Raw genomic sequence first — 19,951 nt, 5'->3', positions numbered from 1 at the left:
TAAATTTTCATTATCACTTTCAATAAAACAACTGTATGAGAGTAACTCATGTTCTGGCTTGAGCTTGAAATTAACATTTACATTTTTTTTAAATTACATTTTTATTTATGTGTACAAATTATTGTACATTGCACCATTTAAATCATTCATTACAGTGCAGATTTTGCACACTGTCTTCAAGCATCAGAAACTGGCATGTTCATAAATTGGCCAAAGAGACTTTATTAATACAATAAATATTTTAATTATGATTAATATTTTTGCAGAGCGCTCCCCTTAACAAAACTCCACAATCAGTGAAGCATTTGAATTGTTACAAAATTCATAACAATCCAAATGTGTATTTATCATGTTGTAGATGAGACACTATATTTAGTGTTTTTTCTTTATTAATACAATTAAAATTATTCACTGCTGAAATTTAAAAAAAAAAACAACAACAATTTTCTTAATCGACCCAGTTTCATTTGTACTGATTGAACTGTGCTGGTTGTGGTGTGGTGATTATTCGCACTTTGGTTTGGACGTGTCAGTCTGTGGTTGGCATGGCTCTATGCCAGTATTGCAGAAGATACAGTAAGAATAACTGTAGTAACTTTTTTTCATTGTAATGCAGGAGGAGGTGTGACCCTGTCTATCGCCCACAGGTGACACAACACTGTCTTTTGACCGACCTGAGAGAGCAGCGACCCAGCAGCTTCAGCTTGTCACAGAAGCGAGAAGACATGGTGTTCTTCCTGCAAACTGGATCTGCACATGTGGGAACACAACTTGTTAAAGGTCAAGTTTATCTATACAGTAGAGTTGATTGAAACATTTTTAACAGGGTTGTCAAAAAAAAAGATAACAATTGTGCGTGTGAGCGTATTGTGTCTGCTTTTCAAATCACCCACTGTGCCAGACATATAGACAGGCAGACGGAATGCTGTGTACAAACCTGTGTTGGTCTTGCATTCCTGCATACTGCACTTCCTGAGTGTTTCTGGTTTGGAAATCTTCTCACAGAGGCTGTTTGGCATCACAGCCAAATCCTCCTCACTCACACAGTTGACGTCACGCTGCTGCTGACCCCCTCCACAACTCACAGAGCACTAGAAAATCACATACACACAAGAGTGATAACTAAATAAATATGTCCTAATGGCTTTAGGACAATCTTGATCATATGTCACTGACCTCCTCCCATTCCTTTGTCTTCCAAAGAGTGCAGGGCTTTAAACCGCATGGCTCTGTGCTGTTTGGCCTCAGAGGGGTGCTACAGTGATGAGGCTCTGGGCAGTACACCAACCGTTCCCTGACACCCTCACCACAGCTACCAGAACACTGAGGAAGACATGAGGGATTCATGATCCATGATGATGAAATATCTACTGTTTGCTATTTAAGACATCAACGAACAGTCTCCCATATTGCATCTGTATATTATGCATGGAACATCAATATAGACAGTTATTTGTGGGAGTTGTGAGTGACTCCATAGGTGAACTATTCTTAATGCGATACAACAGAGGCTACATTGCAATATGACAGCAATAACTACTGTCTTTTGTTAAAAGTGTTTGCAGAAAATGGAACAAAATCCATATAAATCATATAACTCAAAAAAATCACAACTTAAACTAAACTGAAACAAAAAACAGAAAAACATCTGTATTGGGTAAAACAACCCTTGCAAGCTATGAGAATCATACCACAGGTTTAATATATATAAATTGAATGTGTATAATGTCCCTACCGGTCCCCAGGGTGACACACTCCAAGTCATACAAGTTTTGTGGGGGCAAGATAAGGTGCTGATGGGTCTGCTGGACGTGGCTTGACAGTGGAAAGGCCTAAGAGGACGGTTACTCTGAGAGTCAACACACTGGACATCGCGGTATTTCCTTCCCACCACTGAGCAGTTATCTGGACACTGTTGAGAATGTCAAAACGTACAGTGTCTCAAAAGACAAGACAAGTAGGAATCGCAACAGAAACATGGCCAATTCGACCCTTTGGAAAAGTAACAAGAAGTAAGTGGAATTATAATTAGGTAATACGTGTAATTAAAATGTAATTAGTGTTATTATCAGATTCAGTGAGTGGAGGAAACATTTCTCACTTTGCTCCAGCTGCCACTTTGCCAGGTGGCGCAAGGTTGAAGATGACACGTACGTGCAGGCTCAGGTCTCTTCAGCTTGGCACAGTCGTTATCATTCTGGGTGCTGCACATTACTTTTCTCCATATTGCGCCAATCCCACATGTTGTTGAGCACTGCATCAGGAGGGGTAATTACTGATTAAGTCTTGGACAGGGTTTATTGCTGTGCTTAAGCAACAGAATTATTAAAAGAAATGTGACACAATAAAATCTGGCACAATAAATCGGCATAAAATATTATTATGCCGTTTAGTCTCCAAGTCCTGCACTTATTTAACTTTAGTGCTAACCATTTTCCAAATAGGCCATTGGAAACTTTTCTGTCACTGGACCATAAAAATAAACTTGCAGAGATGTAGAACATACTTCATATGACTAATCCACCACTGAATAAGCACTTATATTTATTTGATATCATCAGGTGGCAGTAGAGTTAGAGGCAGGTACTATTTGCTTCAATAAGTTCAAGGATGGTCCAACGTCTGAGATAACTGCCAAACAGCATTCAAGAAATGTCCAAATATATATAAACCCTTTCTGTAATTTATGTGTTTATTGTTTATCTCCTGGGTTTGATTTTCTGGTAACACAGCTCATGAATTCAATCTCTTAAATCAAAACAAATACCAAACACATACCAGAGCTACACTGGAACTTCCAATAGCGACTTTGTTTCAATGCAAGAATAAAACAACTTTACAAAACAATAAAAGCCACAAAAGACTACATATAACATTCATTTTCACTGAATAAAGAACATCTGTAATGAAACATCTATGTGCCTGAAAAGTAGGAAAACAACTATAAATGTACGGTATGCCTTGAAAAATGCCCAACATTGTAGAAAACTACAAATATATGACATTTGTAGTTAAAGCCATGCACAATTACTGGTAATGCTTTATGGATTAGGATAATGTGAACTATATATAATTTATATATATACTATATATAATCTCTGCACCCACCTCGCTCCAGTTTCCTATAACCCAGAATATCTCCATGCTGACTGGCTCCCTGGCCATCAGGTTGCTTTGGTCACCGGTGGAGCTACTCATGGGACTTTCTGCTCGCTGGTTCTGGCTCTTTTTAGGCCTGGAAGATGTCTTTTTGGCACGAGGGGCAGGACTGCTTTTCCTGGGTGTCACAGCAGGTTTCTTCAGTTTAATAATCTTTACTGTGGATTGGGGCGATGCTACAGTGGTGAGTGTTTTTCTTGCAGTTGTGGAAGGAGCTTGTGTTGTGTGGAAGACCGTTTTTGGTGTAACAGAATGTCTCTTTGACACAGGAGTAGTGCGAGGAACCCTGTGTGTCCGATGTCTGTATGGATTGATACGAGGGGTGGTGTGTGGAGGCAAGGGATAGTGTCGAGTGGTCCTTGCCCAAGTTTCAGTACTGGTGTGTGGGGTGGAGTAAGAGGCTGTGGTGGTTGCTTTGGTTTTGCGCGTGGTAGGTGGACTTGTTTTTAAAGTGGGTGTGATGAGTGTATGCGGTGTTGGTGTGGTTGATTTAGGAGGCTTTTTGAGGGGTATAGCTGTGGTAACAACATCCAGGTCAATAATCTCCTCCTCTTCTGCTGTCCGGTCCTCTGTAACATAATCATATCCTGGAGTATAAATAATCACATTTGGTGTACTTCCCTCCTCTCCATTCTCCCTCTCTTCCACCTTTTCCTCTTCAGGATAAGTGGATTTCATTGGGGAAAATTTTCGTCCCTTATCTTTTCCATCCTCATTTTTATTCACGACAACACTGAATTCATAATCATCTGTGTCAGTGATTTCAGGGATTGCGATTTTAGGGGATAAAATGGGTGTGTAGGTAGGGATGAGAGCAGTTGTACTTTCTTTGGTAGTTGTTTCTGTCCTCAAAGTGATCGCAGCTGTGGGTGCAGCTGTGGCCGTGGTACTCGTGGGAGCCCAGGTGGATGAGACAGGATGCTTGGTGGTGGGGCTCTTAGGTGGGTAGATGCGGCGGTATTTAGGGGGGGGCCCGGGTCGTCTGCGGAGACTTGAGTTTGGACAGCTTTGCAGGGCACACAGTGATCGAGTCCGTGGTTTGTTTTCAGGGTCGCAGGTCTCTGTGGGTGCTAATGTACACGTGACTTTACGTGAGCGAACACCTCCTCCACATGTCACAGGACACTGCAAAGACAAAAGAAAATGAATGATGCATTCACAATAGAAATATATGAAATGATGGGAGATTATTAGAAAAGAAAAGGAAGGTATACAAATCACTATAGGTGACTGGAAAACTGGAAAAGGGCTTACCTCTTCCCAGAGGCCGACAGCCCAATCCTGTCCACAGGGAACATCTCTGTTGCATGGCACTATAGGTTTGGGTTTAAGAAGATGTTTGCACTCCACTGGGTGGAGCACCCTTTCCTCTCCTGAGACTGTACGGACGCAGAGCACTGTTCGCTTCCGCACCCCGTCAGATCCACAGGTGGCTGTGCAGTGCTGCCAGCCTCCTACCCACCACCTGAGGAAGAGGGGACAGATAGTGGACACACATGACAAAGGTAAGACAGTGAAAGGTGATTTGCTATTCAAATAATACATGAGGAACATATGATAAGCACTACGTTGTCATCTTTTTTTTTAAAGAATAGGGCATGGTATCTTTTTTATTACGTTTTTTTAATACTATTGCCAATACAGAATATATAAACACTATTGAAGGATATAAACCTGTTTCTCTACAAAACCCTTTTTTAATTTAAAAAAGAAGCCAGTAATGTTAAATGTTGTCAAATCACATGCAGCTGTTTAAAATAGAGATAGAGCGATTATTTGACTAGGTGTAAACTATAAATGAATCACAGATTATTTTGATAATTAATTAATTGATTGCAAGGCTTTGTTTAAAATTGGCAACTATTTGATTTAAATCAGGAACTAGACTACATAAGTACTTACACTATATATCTGACCAGTCATTCAATGCAAACTTTGGGTACCCGACAGTTTTTATGTTACGTACGCCAGATCTCACAATGAAAATACCAGTAATTAAAAACATATTTTATCTCTAGCAACTAATTGGAAAAACTAGTTGTAAAGTTGTAAGGATGGCTGCCTTTCACTTTCAAACTAGACATAATAATCAATTTACAGCAGCTATTTAGATAACCTGGTGACTCTTTATAATTGTATTCTGTACCTGCAGTGCTCATCAAGAAATATTTGTATAACTAAAACCAGTTTTGAGGTCATAATAGTAATGTTAGTGACAGAAAACAGTCACATTGTATAAAATAGGAAGAGTACAGACCTGGCAGGACAATCCATATTCTTACACTTCCTGTGTCTCTCTTGTGGATGGCTTGCTGGGTCACACAGAGACTCGTCCACTACTCCCACATCCATCTCAAAACAGAGCACAGGCTGGTGCTGCTGACCTAAGAAAGACAGAAATGAGTACTATCTATACGTCTACTTCTTTTTACCTTTCTATAAAAATATCGATAACTTCCCTATTTCCATCACTATATTGAATAATAAATTAAGATAATAATATTAAATGCAACACAAACCTAGTCCGCAGGTGGTGCTGCAGTCGGTCCATGCCCCATGTCTCCACCTGTAAATGGGTTCGATGACCTCATTTCCTGTCTCTTTGGTCTTCCTGATGGTGTACTCGTACTTTATACCTGGGTTCTTCTCCTGAAACAACAACTGGACAGCCACATGAATAATTATGCAAATATTCATTTCAAGACTTTTAGCATTACATATTTAACATCTATAAAGTAATATTTTTCTCTCTTGTTGATGTATTGTTTTATTTTGCTAAATGATCATTTATATTAATTTGTTTGTTCTGCCAGAAATGCTTTGACTGGTTTGACATAGTTGAATGTTCTTGTTTGGCCCTCTTACACTCTTCTTTTACGTTCCTCTTGTTGATTTAACCCAAGCTCCATGTGAACATCCCAAAAAGAAAAATCTAAATAGCTAGGGCAAAAATGTCAGTTCTTTACTGTTACTTCTACAAATCTCTGAGTGTGGAAATAACAAAGCCATTTAAAAATGGACACCCTCCACTACCTTCAAACACATTTAACCAATGTAGTGTTTCGGCCTACCTGGAGTACGACTGGCTGTTTGGTGGGTCCAGGAGCGGTGATGTTCTCCATGTTCCCGCTGCGTTCGTAGAAGAACGTCGTCCCGCCGGCCTCATACTCCCCGTTCCACTGGATGATGAAGTTGCCGTTGAGAAAGTAATCCTCCATCCCCTCGCCCCTCAGAGCCAGGAAGTTACCTGCCTCCTCTACTTCCTTTATCAGGATGTCCCGTGCCCCCTCAGGTATCACACCCACGTCCACGTACCCTGGGAGAGTTGGGAGGGGAGTCAGAGTCACAACGAGGTAATGGATGGCCCACCATGGCTGCTGCCACACTCACATCCAGACTACCAGACAGTTTCTCTCTGATCTTTAATAGAGGGTGGGCTCAGTCTGTGGGGGAGGTTGGCATGTGTGTGTGTGTGTGTGAGTGTACGTATTCTGCGTGGGGGGCACTGCCCTGTCTCTGTTTTTTATTGTGTGTGGATGGGGGTGGGGGGCTGGATGGGGGAGGACCAAAGCAACTACGAGTGGGTCTCTGGAGTTTAATGATGTTTGTGGGAAGGTGTGTGTGTTTCTGTGTTTGTGCAAAGGAGGGGGAGGTTTGCCCTTGGTCTAAGCCTTTTGAAGTCTTACACATCTGGGCTGGTTATCTGGAAAGGATGCTGTGTGGGGCAAACACACACAGACAAACAGCAGAGGAATTAAGCTTTTTAGAGGTTCTTTCTCTGTTAATCTGTCTTTGCTGTATGTTGATTCTGCAGGTGAATTATACTTTTCCAAGCACAGTAAAGTCAGCCAAAGCCAAACAGATTTTTAAACAAATACAAACATGAGCCTGCAGACACACATGTACACACACAAACACACAAACACACACACACACACACACACACATTACACCAGCTGCACAGTGTAGACAAGATGGATTCCATGACAACAAAGAAACAACACAATGGCGTAATGCAAATGAACTGTCCTAAAATGACCTTGGAGACATAAATTTGAATTCTGTGGTTTTTCACACTCTTCTGGTGTGGGCATCAAAGCTTTCCTTTAAACGTGACATTAATAGGTTGCCTGTTTTGTGTTACTACAATTTTAAGAATTCTATGAATTCTTATGCCTGGATAATTTAATTTGTCCCCAGCTGCTCAAACATCTTTTGTGTTAAACTCACCAAAGCCTTCCCCTTCATCAAACATCTTATGGACCGTCTCGCAGCTTGTGCCATCGCCCAAACAGACGCCACAGCGATCCTCCACTGCATTTGAGTCAATGCCATAGTCACAGCCAACCTCCTACACATCAAACACACACACAAACACATACAAATATAACCATGACAGACACATGACAAAGTAACATGACTTGGAAGTTTTCACAGAAGCACTCTTCCCTCCAATATACTGCAGTAACACTATCTCATACTTTGCTCTACTACACCCTCCCAGTCTTTTTTCGTCTCTTACCCAGCCACACTACCTTGCACACTCCATTAACGCAGATGTTTCTCGAATTGTTGTGTATGAAGCACGGTGTTCCATCTGTCACAGCATCAAGCATCTTCTCCGAAAAATACGCATTGACTGGTCGACAGTGCAGCTCACACGGATTTACTAAAGACAGTTGGTGAAATGGGGAAAGAAAAGATTGTATTTTAAATGCAATGAAATGACTGTGTTAGTCCATTAATGCCAAGCCCAAATGTCTCAAGGACTATCGCTGATGCATAATTCTAACTTTGTTTGTAAATTTGTAACTACTTTGATCGAAATAATGATCAATTAATTCAATTTTGAGTCATTTTTAAAGAAAAAATACTACAATTCTCTTGTCGAAACTTCTTAAATGTGAATATTTTCTGGTTTCTTTAGTTCTCTAAGATGGTAAACTAAATATCTTAAGACAAAAAAAAATACAAAAGAAGGACAACCCTGGGATTGGAAACAGTGATGGACATTCTCTGACATTTAATACACCAAATGACTTATTTATTATTAAAGAAAATAATCAACCGATTACTCAATCATTCATATGAGTGTTAGTTGTAATTAAAATAATTCAACAATGGCCACAAAACCAATTTCTAATCAAAAGTCAGGCTAAAGAGGTAAGTTTTAAGTGTCTATAAATATAAAGGGTTAAAATAAAAGCCTTTCCAGTGTAAATGCTGCCCCCTGTTGGGTGACACATACAATTGCACCTACTGATCTTATTTGATATGTAAAAGGGTGCAAAGACCTGTGCGTCTATCTATCTGTGGTATCTAAAGTAATTGTACGTTTGAGGCATTGACCACTTACATGGGTTAACCACAGGAATCCACTTGTAAATCTCATTGTGGTAGGGAACAGTGTCAAATTCACTGCACAGCATGTCTCTAAAGGTTGGGTTATTCTTCTCGCAGGGTTTTGTGTTACATGTCCGATAACGCTTCCTTTCCCCTGTGCAGTACTTTCCCCCAAACTCCGGTCTGTAGAGGATAGAAGCACACTTTGAATCAAGCAGGTGATCAGATTTGTTTCAGGAAATCATATTTTGCCAAAAGTTGACAAACAAGAAAAGGTTGAATTATACAGAAAGCACAAGAAAGAAAATAGTTCAATGTGCTTCACAGTGAAAAGCAGATCTAGACTCAGCTCTTACTTGGGGTTGTTACATTCCCTCTCAGCTGACTGAACTCCAGTGCCACAAGTCCTGGAGCAATAAGACCAAGTACTCCACTGTCCCCAGCCTCCATTCACCGTCTCTGGGAGTTTACCCACTATCACACATTCTCCGGAGATACACCACTAAGGGAGAAAACACTGGTAAGATCAACCACATAACACCAGTAATATGACACATGTAATATTAAAGGTCTCTGTGCCAGTATCATCACGAGAGCCCATTCTCTTCCCCAGGTAAATGAAACCCAAACCCTAACAAAACAAAGCAACTGGAGTTCACCTTCCCTGGTCCACAGCGAGTGCCATCAATAGGCGAGTCCAACTTAGACCTGCAAGAGCCGTTCACTGAACACCAAAGAATCTGGCAAATGTTCTGAAAGAAAGACATAATTCAAAAACAATGAGAAAAAGGAGTATCTACTGAAATTCATTTTTTCAGTTGGGGCTTTTGTGCACATTACTTACATCAACCTCATTGCAGAAGGTAGCGTTTGGGCCATACTGGAGCTGGCACTGGTGGTGTGTGGTGTAGCGGACACCGAGGCGTGCCAACGGGGTGGTTAGGTCCCTCTTGGAAGGGCGGTCATCCAGACAGAAACCCCAACCACGACTAAGACACAGAAACAAAGAACTGTTGTTGATTGTTTGACTTTTTGAAAGAGATGAAAAAGAGAAAAGGGCATGAAGCCTAGTGTTGAGAAATATACATTGCTGAGAAATGAAAAGAAAAAGTTCAGGTCCAACAGAAAAAGACTCCAGAAAAATCCTTGCTAAAGACTACTGGCATGCTCTATTAAAAAAATGTTAAGAAAGAATAAAAATGTGTACCATGTGAACAAGCTTAATGTTTATGCGTTTATAATCCACTTTGAAGTCCCCTAGTGCATAAAATAAAGTGATGGGAAAACAGCAGAATCTGAGATGACTCACTAAAACATGTTTCTAATAGCAAAACATGCTGATTCAAAGCAAACATGAACTCTGACCTATGAATTTGCAAGAGTTTGAGCTGAATTTGCATTGTCGTCAGAAAAGGGAATTTTTGTCCACACCACTGTCAAGGTTTTCAACAGAAAACTGTAAGAGGCAAAGTGAACATTTGCAGATGTTGGTGCACAATGTGACCACCCTCTACAGTTCCTTTAAGCCCCTCTTGCTTGTCTGTCATTTACTAGATTTTCTGGTTCTATATAAATTGGGCTTTTTCTACTTCTTTGTACATATGTATGTTTCTCCTAAGTTTTCTCATGGCTTGATACACATCAATGTGTTTTTTTCCACAAACATGACACTCATTGTGTTTTTTGGATCATTTGCACCGCCTACATTCAAACCTGTACCAGCATAGCCACTTATCTCCATCTAGTGTGGAATTACTGTTATCTTCACAGTGATTTCACAAACTTTGCAAATCACTCAACCTTCAAACAACTTGTGTGTTCCCCAAAAAGAAAAACAGTGCAAAAGTTGAGTGAATCATGCTGTGATGTTGCGATTAATGGCTTTAGAATAAAACATGTATCCAGACTTACTCAAGGAAACGTGTGATATATTCCTTGGAGCAGGAGGACCAAGTGAGAGGCGAGCTGTCGTACATCAACTGTCTGGACATGATAAACGGGTGCCTCCCCTCCAGCTCACAGTCATTTCCCTGGCCGTCGTGATGAATTCCAAAGCTGTGTTCAAACACAACCAAAATGGTAAGATATTTTTATTACACATGAAAATCTTTTGCAAGTGAGGACTTTTGTGCTTTGGCAGACGTGGTGGAGGCCTTCAGTTTTAGGGGCTGCAAAAAGCTGATTGTGCCTCTGAACAAAAAAAGAAACTTTTAGGTAACTGTCATCGTTGCCAAAAACAACAGCTGTGTCCCTGATCCTGTAATACATGCAAGTTATATAATTTCATTTCCAAAGTTGAAATAGGTCCGTAATCGTTTTATTGACTTCTTTTGGTGCATGTCATCATTTCCTGTTAGTACAAAGCAGTGCATTACCCTTTTGCCCAAGGATACTATGAAGATTAATTCATAGTTTACTTTATATTAGTGGCAGATAGTGTGGGATTTGGGCTCAGCTTTCTTTAGCTTAAATGAAGATCAGTGAAAGCTTGATCAGGTGAGCTACTGTTGAGTCACCTGTTCTCCTTCATTTATTACTCAATTTAAACTATATGGCTCTTGGCTCTTTCATAGATTTTCTTGCAAATCTCTACTGTTTGTAAACAGGTGTGAATGAAACAAAGAGTCCACCCCTACTCTTATAAGTTTCCTCTGAATTAACTGAATTACACCAAGGCTGCATCGCAACAAAGCTCTGAAGAAGTAGCTTAAGGCCTAAAGACAATATGGGTTCCTGTGTCACTTTAATCTAAAGTTGAAAACAAATCAAAATCTTAGTCTATACACTTTAACTATTTCTTTTACTGATCTACACCCACACCACATCAGTCTTCTCGGGTATCTATGGTTTTTAAGGCTGGTTACCAGATACAGCTAATTCAGCTATGGGTTGATGTGCTAATGCTGGGAGATTTTATGACACAACTGTGTATCCGCTACAGTAATTGATCATGGGAACAATATGCTTTCTTTGTCATGCAACCTATTGTTGTAATGTTCCTTTATTCCACGTTTCACAACAAACACAAAATGAACACACACACACTCACTGACCTGTGACCCATTTCATGAGCGACGGTGAAGGCGACAGGTAAGCCTGAGTCTTCATTGATGTTGCAGCTGCGATGTGGTTGGCACATCCCAGACAAATGAGACAGACCCAGGGTCTCACAGGGCTGGTTCATCCCAGCACATATGTCTTTCCTGAGGGTGAAGCACAAACAAATTATGTGTGTGCATTCATATTTTCCATCAGAATGAACTAGCACATAAGGGGACAATATTTACCCACTTCATTTAAAAGTGTTGTATTGACATCACATATGAGAGTGTCACTTGCCTGGTGACCAGCACAGCTACGTCATGATGAGCAGGATGCGTGTCACTCTGGGGATTTAAGTTTTTCTGCCAGGCACAGAAACTGGCCAAAGTTGTATCTGCATTATGATCAATCTTCAACCCTTTCTGCATTAAAGAGCAGAAATACAAACACCATTATGTACAATTTTGAGATAATTTGGATTTGTGATCCTGTCACTTTAGAACAGTTTATGAATATTTTTTTAACCTTCAAGAAAAACCTCCTCCGTTTGTTTTCTTTATTTCTCAGTGAGTTCATGGTGCAGTGTTAGTTAGAGTGGTAACTTGATGCTGTTTCATCATTTCTGAAATTACCCGACTTGACATGACTTACAATGCAACCATTTGGCCTTCATTCACCTTCTTTTGTAAATAGGTATACGTACATACTGAAATCTTCAGCTGGGTGCTCAGTATGCAAGAAGCTAGAAACATAGCCAACTGAAGGCGAGCCTCAAAATGTTCTCCATCTACATGCTACGTGCTTCACGGATGTGCATGTGCTTCTCCTGTTCCACATTGAATGCATGATTTGATAAAAGCACTCTAAAATAAATTACTTCTTCTCCTTGTAGCAGAATCAGGCGAACCAGGATGACGTGGATGGCATTTCCAATACTGGCATCATGAAAGATCCCAGCGACCTGTCAACATAAAGATCATTTACTACTAAAAGTATGATTGGATGGAGGAGGGCAAAAGTCAAAACAAAACTCTAACCACTCACCATGTTCATGATTGTAAAGATGTAGGACTCCACATTATCGCTGCCGTGATATTCGATGAGTTTCGCGTCAGCCACCACCATGGTCTCCACCCACCGCTCTTTGCTGACTGACCTCTGTGAGCGGGACTGCGCCTGTTCCTCCCCCATATGCTGCTCCCTCTCCCATTCCTCTCTCTCCCTCTCCACCTGGACAGAGTCACTTGAAGCATCTAAAGCGTAGATGGACATTGGAATACATCACTTCCAGCACAACAATGGCCTGACACAAGCCAAGACAGAGAAAAGTGCTCACTTGAGTGCAATTACACAAAAACTTGCAGGAACATGCACTAATGCTTAAAGAATCAAATACACACCTTGAAATCCACAATGGTTGGGTGTCTCTTTGACCTCAGAGCTGCGTTTTTTTCTGTGAGTTTCTGTGGTAGCTCTTGAGTAGATGATGTGGGGCTCTGGAGTTCCCACAGGATCCCCAGGATATTTCTGGACCGGCTCAATAAAATAGTGTCCCTCTGGCAGGGAGAAGAAGCCTCTCTGTTGAAAAAAAATACATACATGAAAATACATGATTTTAGTGGAGATGACTGAGTCTGGGCTGAGAGAGATTTTCTTTTTTTATTCATCACTATCTCTGCACTGATACAGATAAATGAACCTGCAAAACTGGGCAAATCCACATTGTTTCAATTTCATTCAGGTTATTTTCTGCCACAGCTCCAATTCCTCATTCAGTTGAAAAACATTTCAAATCTAAAATCTGCCTAATGCAGCTTTAAGTAATCCCTTTTGTCATGCATTCTCAGACGCTGACTAGCAGACAGAAAAGCAACATCTGAGTAATTAGCATGTTTTTGTGTTATAATATGTATGAGTGCAACAACATATCTGTCAGATAATCACCAAAGATTGTAATGCTTCAATAATTCCCACACTTAGAAGGTGAGAATTCAGTCGTCTACTGAAAAGGTCATTTCTCTGTAATTTCCATCAGTGAGGAATCTACCTTTAGTCAACAGATCTGTATATGGACTAAAAGCATCCCTCCCTTTCCCTTTCCCTGAGGCACATTCTATGTCTGCAGCAGCAGTAATACAGAGACTTTTTTTTTACTAAGTATGCCCTGCATGTTCTTGCTGGTGCTTGTTGATCGCTGAGGTCTGCTGGTGAACACACCCAAAGACAAGTGCATGGATACACACCCCCACGCACAATGTCCATGAAAACATACATGCAAATGTACACACAAAAACGGACTTCTGGGAGGTGTGTCAAGCTGGGTCCAAACAAGCCCAGGCTGTTCTTGGATCAACCTCTCCTTCTCTCCCTAAACTAACTTGCAAAAGACAGAATGAAAGAATGATAACTCTTTCTTTCTAAAGCAAAGTACAATTGAGTAAAGAAATCATTTAAACTGCTTTTGTTCTTGTGTAAAAGTTATAAATAAGGGACTGAGAACATGAGAAACTACTTAACATTTACAGTACATGTATTAGGGGAAGCAAGAACAGCATGAACATTTTTTTAGAATATAATAGTTGATTCTTGGATTTCTGCCCTCAGTATTTGAGGAGCCAAACGCAGATGTGAAAATTAGGTCATGTACTGCTCACTGGCCAGTTGCGGTTACAAGGGTTTACCCTGCTGTTTACTGCAGTAATGCACTGTTCAGCTTTCTGGGTCATCCTGGCAAGTTTTAAATGTGTCTGTTTCGTGAAAGACAGAAAAAAACCCACAACCACATTCATTCAACAGTTTGCAGAGCTCTGCTTGGGTGTCCCATTTCTGTTTTCAGGGAGTTCAAAAAGTGCATCTGGAGTAGCAGTCCATTTGGAAAGACTTTATTACTACACCTGTAACACTGAACCTTGTAAAATATGTCCAAATGTCCAAAAACTGAAACAGAAACTTTGTAGAACACAACTAAGTGGTTCAGTCTTCTGCATGTAAACTACCAGTTGAACAACAATAACATAGCAAATTATAAAGAAAGTCTTTTGTATATGTCTGAGGTTTGGTTACTTTTTGTCCAAACTCAGATTAGATTAAATATTGTGAAAGGGCTCTCCACTGACTCAGAGTGTGGGTTTAAGCCAGGAGTCCCATAGCTGTGATGGACTCATCCACAAAGCATGCAGGCAGATATGTCTACAGGCAACTGGGAAAGCTTCCCAGAGACTATGTGCAGCAAACACTAAACTTGTTTCACTGTTTGTCTGTATCTCATCTATACACTCTGACGGGATCATCATGTTTTCAGGCTATAGTTTGTTTTTTCATTTGCATCATTTCACTCTGAAACAAAACACACACAAAAGGTTTTAGGTGGATTCAATGGCATGTTCTGTTATCATACCTCCCTGTTGTCCCATATATGTTTTCCTGAGTGTTTGACTTCCAAGTTAGTCCCAGCAGAGAAAAGCAGGTGGTGGAGTCCAGATCAGCTAGGAAGGAATGCTACAGAGAGGCCCATCCAAACATTTAAACCATTGCTCTGCATGATCTGTATGATCATCATAACGAATGCAGTCTTTCTGTACAACACAGTCTGCAATGTTTGCTTGTACAGTGAGGTTATGGTGTTAGTTGTGATCCTTAAATCACCATGTACAGATCCTGTGTGATGTCTGTGTTCAACAAACAAAGACAAACAACTTAAAAAGACAGCAACCTGGACTTTGTTTTTCATTTGAGCAGAAATTATTTGAGCAGGGATTATTTTTTGCTTTAAATCTCGAGTGCTAGCCAGAATTCACCTTGCACTTTTGCCACCTATTCACCACTTCTCCCCCTGCCACCTCCTCCTCCTCTCCATTAATCCTCCTCCTCTAACCTAGAGGAAGCGTGTTTGGGTGTGAGGTGCCAGAGCTAGGGGAGGTTACCATAACACAGGTCTGTGTGCTAAATACAGCAGCCATGTGGAACTGCTTTACCTCTGCTTCCTGCTTCTGTGGGTTTTGTAGTGCAGGCCAACTGGGTCTGGAATAAAGTCCCTGCTGTTGCACAGAGCCTGTGGCCTTAGCAGTGATTAGTGGGACACAAGGGGAGGTGGGGGCGGATGGTGCTCATTACTGGAATATGATCAATCACAACTATTTCCTCCAAGCAAAATATATAAACCTAAATAAGTGTTTTGATAATTACACGCTTCACTACATTTACTTGCCTTCAGATTTTTTTCCTTCACAAGTTGCTTTTTTGCCTGGGAGCTAATTTCTTCCTCCTACCTGTAGGTAAAAGACATTATCATTTTTCATCAGCATAGTGTGAAGAAACATGCATTTAAGTGAAGAAAATACCAATATAATAGGTCTGAACTTGCATGTTCTTGTTTTGCGTTGCGCCTCAGGGATTAGAAAAGCCTGAGAGAGCTGCAGTTTTGCTCTAATTCAATGTTTTCCCACGGAAACAAAAAAAGGACAGTAACACCAATCTCCACCCAACAATCCTTATAGTTTCACATGTACAGTAAATCATAAAGGTAACCTGAACTGCAGAACAGCTCTATTTGTTTGAGCAGTGTGACTTAGTTTTTGCTGCCAGAGGCTGGATGTTATAATGACAGGATGTAGAGGTGTTAATGAAGCAGAAGGCACCACATTGTGACTTAGCGTTTAAAGGGCATGATCCCGCTCTATCATCTGTTCTGTGTCAGGTTTTTTTTTATTTTTATATTGTTCACTAAAGCCCACCAAACACAGCCGACTCTTGATTTAAAGATGATAGATCAGGTCACAGACAACCTGTCAACAACTGTAGCTCGAGGCGGGGTTTTGCTATGTCAACGTTTTGCAGGGTGATTATCTTCACCAACAAAGGCAGCACATAAAAACAGCAATTTAATTGTGAGACTGTGGACACAAATATTGTTTTGAACAACTTGAAGGGTGGTCAGTTACACTATTTAAATCACAATTTAACTTATTCTCCATGATTTGAGGAAAAGGTATTAACTATTTGCATTGCATAATTAAGGAACAGTGATGGATTACATTTTGAAAATTGCCCTGACATTTGTACAGCTGTGGTAAATTTTTGGCATATGTGATTTACGTCATTTCATGTTTTATATATGGAAACTAATCACCGTTCTTTAAATCTATTGTCATCATAATTCACACTTTTATTAAGCTCTCCCTTCACCGTTTTTTGCTGCTTCTTATGCTTTCTGATAGTTTATCCTGTCATAACTTAAGTTTGGAGCAACATAAAAAAGTATTATCATGAATTCATATTTGACAGCAGTCCAACTTTATCTGTCTCCTGGGGGTGAATGACCTCTATAGCAGCTGGCAGGGTTTCCCTCCAACATCTGTCTGGCTGAGTCTTGCTGTTAAGTGGTCTGTGGTTTTGCTGCAATAAACCTCCTTCCACTGAACCAAAAATCAGTGCAAAATCAGAGTGGTTTCCCTGGTAGGTTGGAGAGAAGGGAAAAACTGGGGCATTCGGGTTTGCAGAAAAAAAATCTTCTAACTATGGTAAGTTGTAGATAAGAAATAGAAATAGGAATTCTGTGTGACATACCACAGTTTCCACTGAGGATTACTTGAGGGCATGTAAAGTGGGTTAGATATAAATGATGGTGCTGCAGGAATGGCTGTCATTTCTAGTCTCATTATTCTGAGTCACATGTGACGAATGAAGTGCATTTACAAGATTTGGCAGAGAGAGGCAGTCCAACCAACACAAACACAGGCAAGACCCTGCAGGAGAGGCATTCCTGCTGTGACACAATCAAACATCCCGAAACATTCTTTATGACTAAAACTGACACATCCCATCAATTCAGAGGGGGTGAGGGGTCCCTCGTTTCCCATATCCACTTCCTCTTTGGTTGTTTCAAAATAGTTTTTCAAATCAAATGAACCAGTTATTATTGAAAATGATGTGTCGTGAGCGTGTCCTCTCTTAGCAATGTGCGCAACATACATTTCTCTAGACATTTTCATATGGTACATATCTCTTTCTATAATTAAAATTCCTCATATGTCAAGCTTGTCACTTGTCTTTCTGCTGTCCAGCTGTCCTTTGTAGTTGAACAACTTGTGTGATTACAAACATTAAAGCCTGAATAAAAAAAGCATACATTCTCAGAAAAAGTACAGCCCTATTTCCTGTCTCTCCATACGTCTAACCTTTCTCTTCCAGTCTATAAAAAATTTGTCAAAATCTATAAGTGAAGCTCTCTCTCATTGTAGAACAAAGTAATACTGCACATCTAAGAGTGGGGGGTTGCAAAGAGTTTCTGCAGGAACAGACAGTGATGTGAATGAGTGAGGGTGAAAGGAAAAACATCTGAAAGACAAAGAGGACAGAAAGGGTCTCATGGTTGGCTGAAGCAACAGCCGTCAGCGGGTCTGCAGCACAGTGGTTCTGCAAATAGTGTCAGGAAGTCTTTGAAAGGCAAACTAACAGACAGGGCACTGTCAGATGGAGGGGTTTGCTTAACAGCCTATGACTGCTGAAACCACATATCAGCTTTCCTATAGAGATGCCCCCCTCTCTCCCATGTCTTTTAAGAAAATTTCCTGCCAAAAGAAACTAGATTTTTCAAAGAGATATGACTTTCAGGGCAGCCTTAAAGAGGAGGATTCTGCACAAAAGCTTCATGTGGATTAGAGGGTTCAATCTGATGAATGAGTTACGATTTAAAATTGACATTTAAGCCCAGTTATGTGTGTAAGATGATGTGATTCCTTACCAGTCCTTTACATGTACTGACTGCAGCGGTTCCTTGTACATCAGAGGCTGCCACAGTGCCAATGAGGTGGCAAGAATTCCCCTCAGAGAGATGATGCTCAGTGCTGTTGGCGCTGCCGTTCCGCCTCTCCAGGATGTAGTCATTCGAAACCAGGTGATTGTTTGCAGTCAAATTGAACATTAAAGCATGACCCTTGTAGTTGACTTTGTAGTAAACCTGTCCCTCCAAACCGAAGGGTCGTAGGTCACGCCTGACTCGCCCACCCGTGAAGTGATGGGACAGAGAGTGGGATACGAACTCTCCATCAGGGTTGGTCTTCGTTGGGTGGACAACAGACAGATCTGACTCTGGCTGGGACAACTGCCCTGTAGAATAGAAATTAATACAACACAATGGAATGGGGTCAATACAGATGTGATGTAATGATACACTGATTCTTTTCATTAAGTGCATGTTGACACTGATATTCATTTAACCATGCAAATTAATGCATTCAATGCATATCTGCACAGAAATGTAGCTTCAATGAGAGCTGCACACACAGATGAGAACTGACCTTGTTCTGCAAAGAGGGAGAGAAGTCTGCCAGAGTCGGAGAGCTCTCTGTGGCCGGCTGCCAAAATGAAAACAAAGTGTAGCAGAAAAAGAACCGGGTACTCCTGAGAACATCGCATATTTCATGTAGCCAAACTCAAAGCACTGGAAAAGAGTCCTGGGCATTGGAGTACCAGTGGCGTTAAAGGCGACCACTTCGATCCTGCGCTGCACTGTGTCATGACATGAACAAGCTCAGAAATCTCCCCTCACACGAAGGGAAACATGCACCGAGGAAGAATGGGAGTCAGATCATGGTTTAAAGAAGGCGAAAGCTCCGGCTCTGCGGAGGGAGGAAGGAGGGGAGGAGTGTCCTTCGGGCCGGTGTCTACTTTCCTTGCAGGAGCAGAGCAAGAGCGCCGCTGCAGAGGAAGAAGCTGCATTGGTTTGAATGATGATTGTCGACTAACTTCTGTGACCTGACTGTGTCTAGACTTGTCACTGAAGACTTCACCAGGCAGTGGCGCATGATTAATGGGAGACAATTTACTGCCTCTTTTGAACATGCTTGAGTAGATAAGCTACGTGGATCATTTAGCCTACAATGAAACGTTTTGGGAGCACGAATATTCAAATGTTATTGCATAAGCTGACATCTTGCTACCTCTTATGCTGTCAATTAATAGTACTACCTCTGTGTGACTGAAATGATTTTATAGAATCTATATCAGCTTCATGATAAGACTGAATACCTGTGACTCAAAAGTCAACACGTAACAATGGACAGACTGGTTAAGTAAGTTTGTACAATATGAAAATGCAAAAAAATGACCTCAGTAGCTACAAGTGCATTGACATCTAACCTACCAGCACAGTCATACAGTTGTGCTCTATTGTCTAGATGCATAGAGGCATAGACTTGGAAAACTGAGAGATACACTATTCTGAAATATGTGCATTTTTGCATACCATGCTGTTTTAATGTTTGGGTTTTTTGGGACATCTATGCAGATCTCATAATTCTGACCAAAAACAAGTCAAACAGTAGATAAATCCTATGCAAATACATGCATTCTTTAGTTTTAAACGGCCACATAACTGACAAATATTTGTTCATGCCATAATGCTGCT

At 40.8% G+C, this 19,951-nt stretch overlaps 1 protein-coding gene across 1 annotated transcript; it reads right to left on the bottom strand.

Moving 5' to 3' along the window:
• Window positions 1–601: 601 nt before the first annotated feature.
• Window positions 602–18,960, bottom strand: adamts12 (ADAM metallopeptidase with thrombospondin type 1 motif, 12). Its single transcript, XM_062417553.1, is given in 24 exon segments — window positions 602–744; window positions 938–1,091; window positions 1,177–1,323; window positions 1,736–1,912; window positions 2,102–2,254; window positions 3,109–4,284; window positions 4,414–4,624; window positions 5,417–5,543; window positions 5,679–5,820; window positions 6,231–6,475; window positions 7,390–7,510; window positions 7,695–7,828; window positions 8,516–8,685; window positions 8,859–9,004; window positions 9,162–9,254; window positions 9,347–9,491; window positions 10,414–10,557; window positions 11,556–11,705; window positions 11,842–11,966; window positions 12,422–12,505; window positions 12,589–12,797; window positions 12,903–13,122; window positions 18,287–18,651; window positions 18,843–18,960. Coding segments are annotated over 24 exon segments (4,866 nt in total). The 3' UTR covers window positions 602–634.
• Between the last annotated feature and the right edge of the window lie 991 nt (window positions 18,961–19,951).

The sequence above is a fragment of the Scomber scombrus genome, chromosome 4 (assembly GCF_963691925.1).
Source record: "Scomber scombrus chromosome 4, fScoSco1.1, whole genome shotgun sequence".
Lineage (NCBI taxonomy): Eukaryota > Metazoa > Chordata > Actinopteri > Scombriformes > Scombridae > Scomber > Scomber scombrus.
The sequence above is the reverse complement of the archived record's forward strand: the minus strand, read 5'-3'. Positions and strand labels throughout refer to the sequence as shown.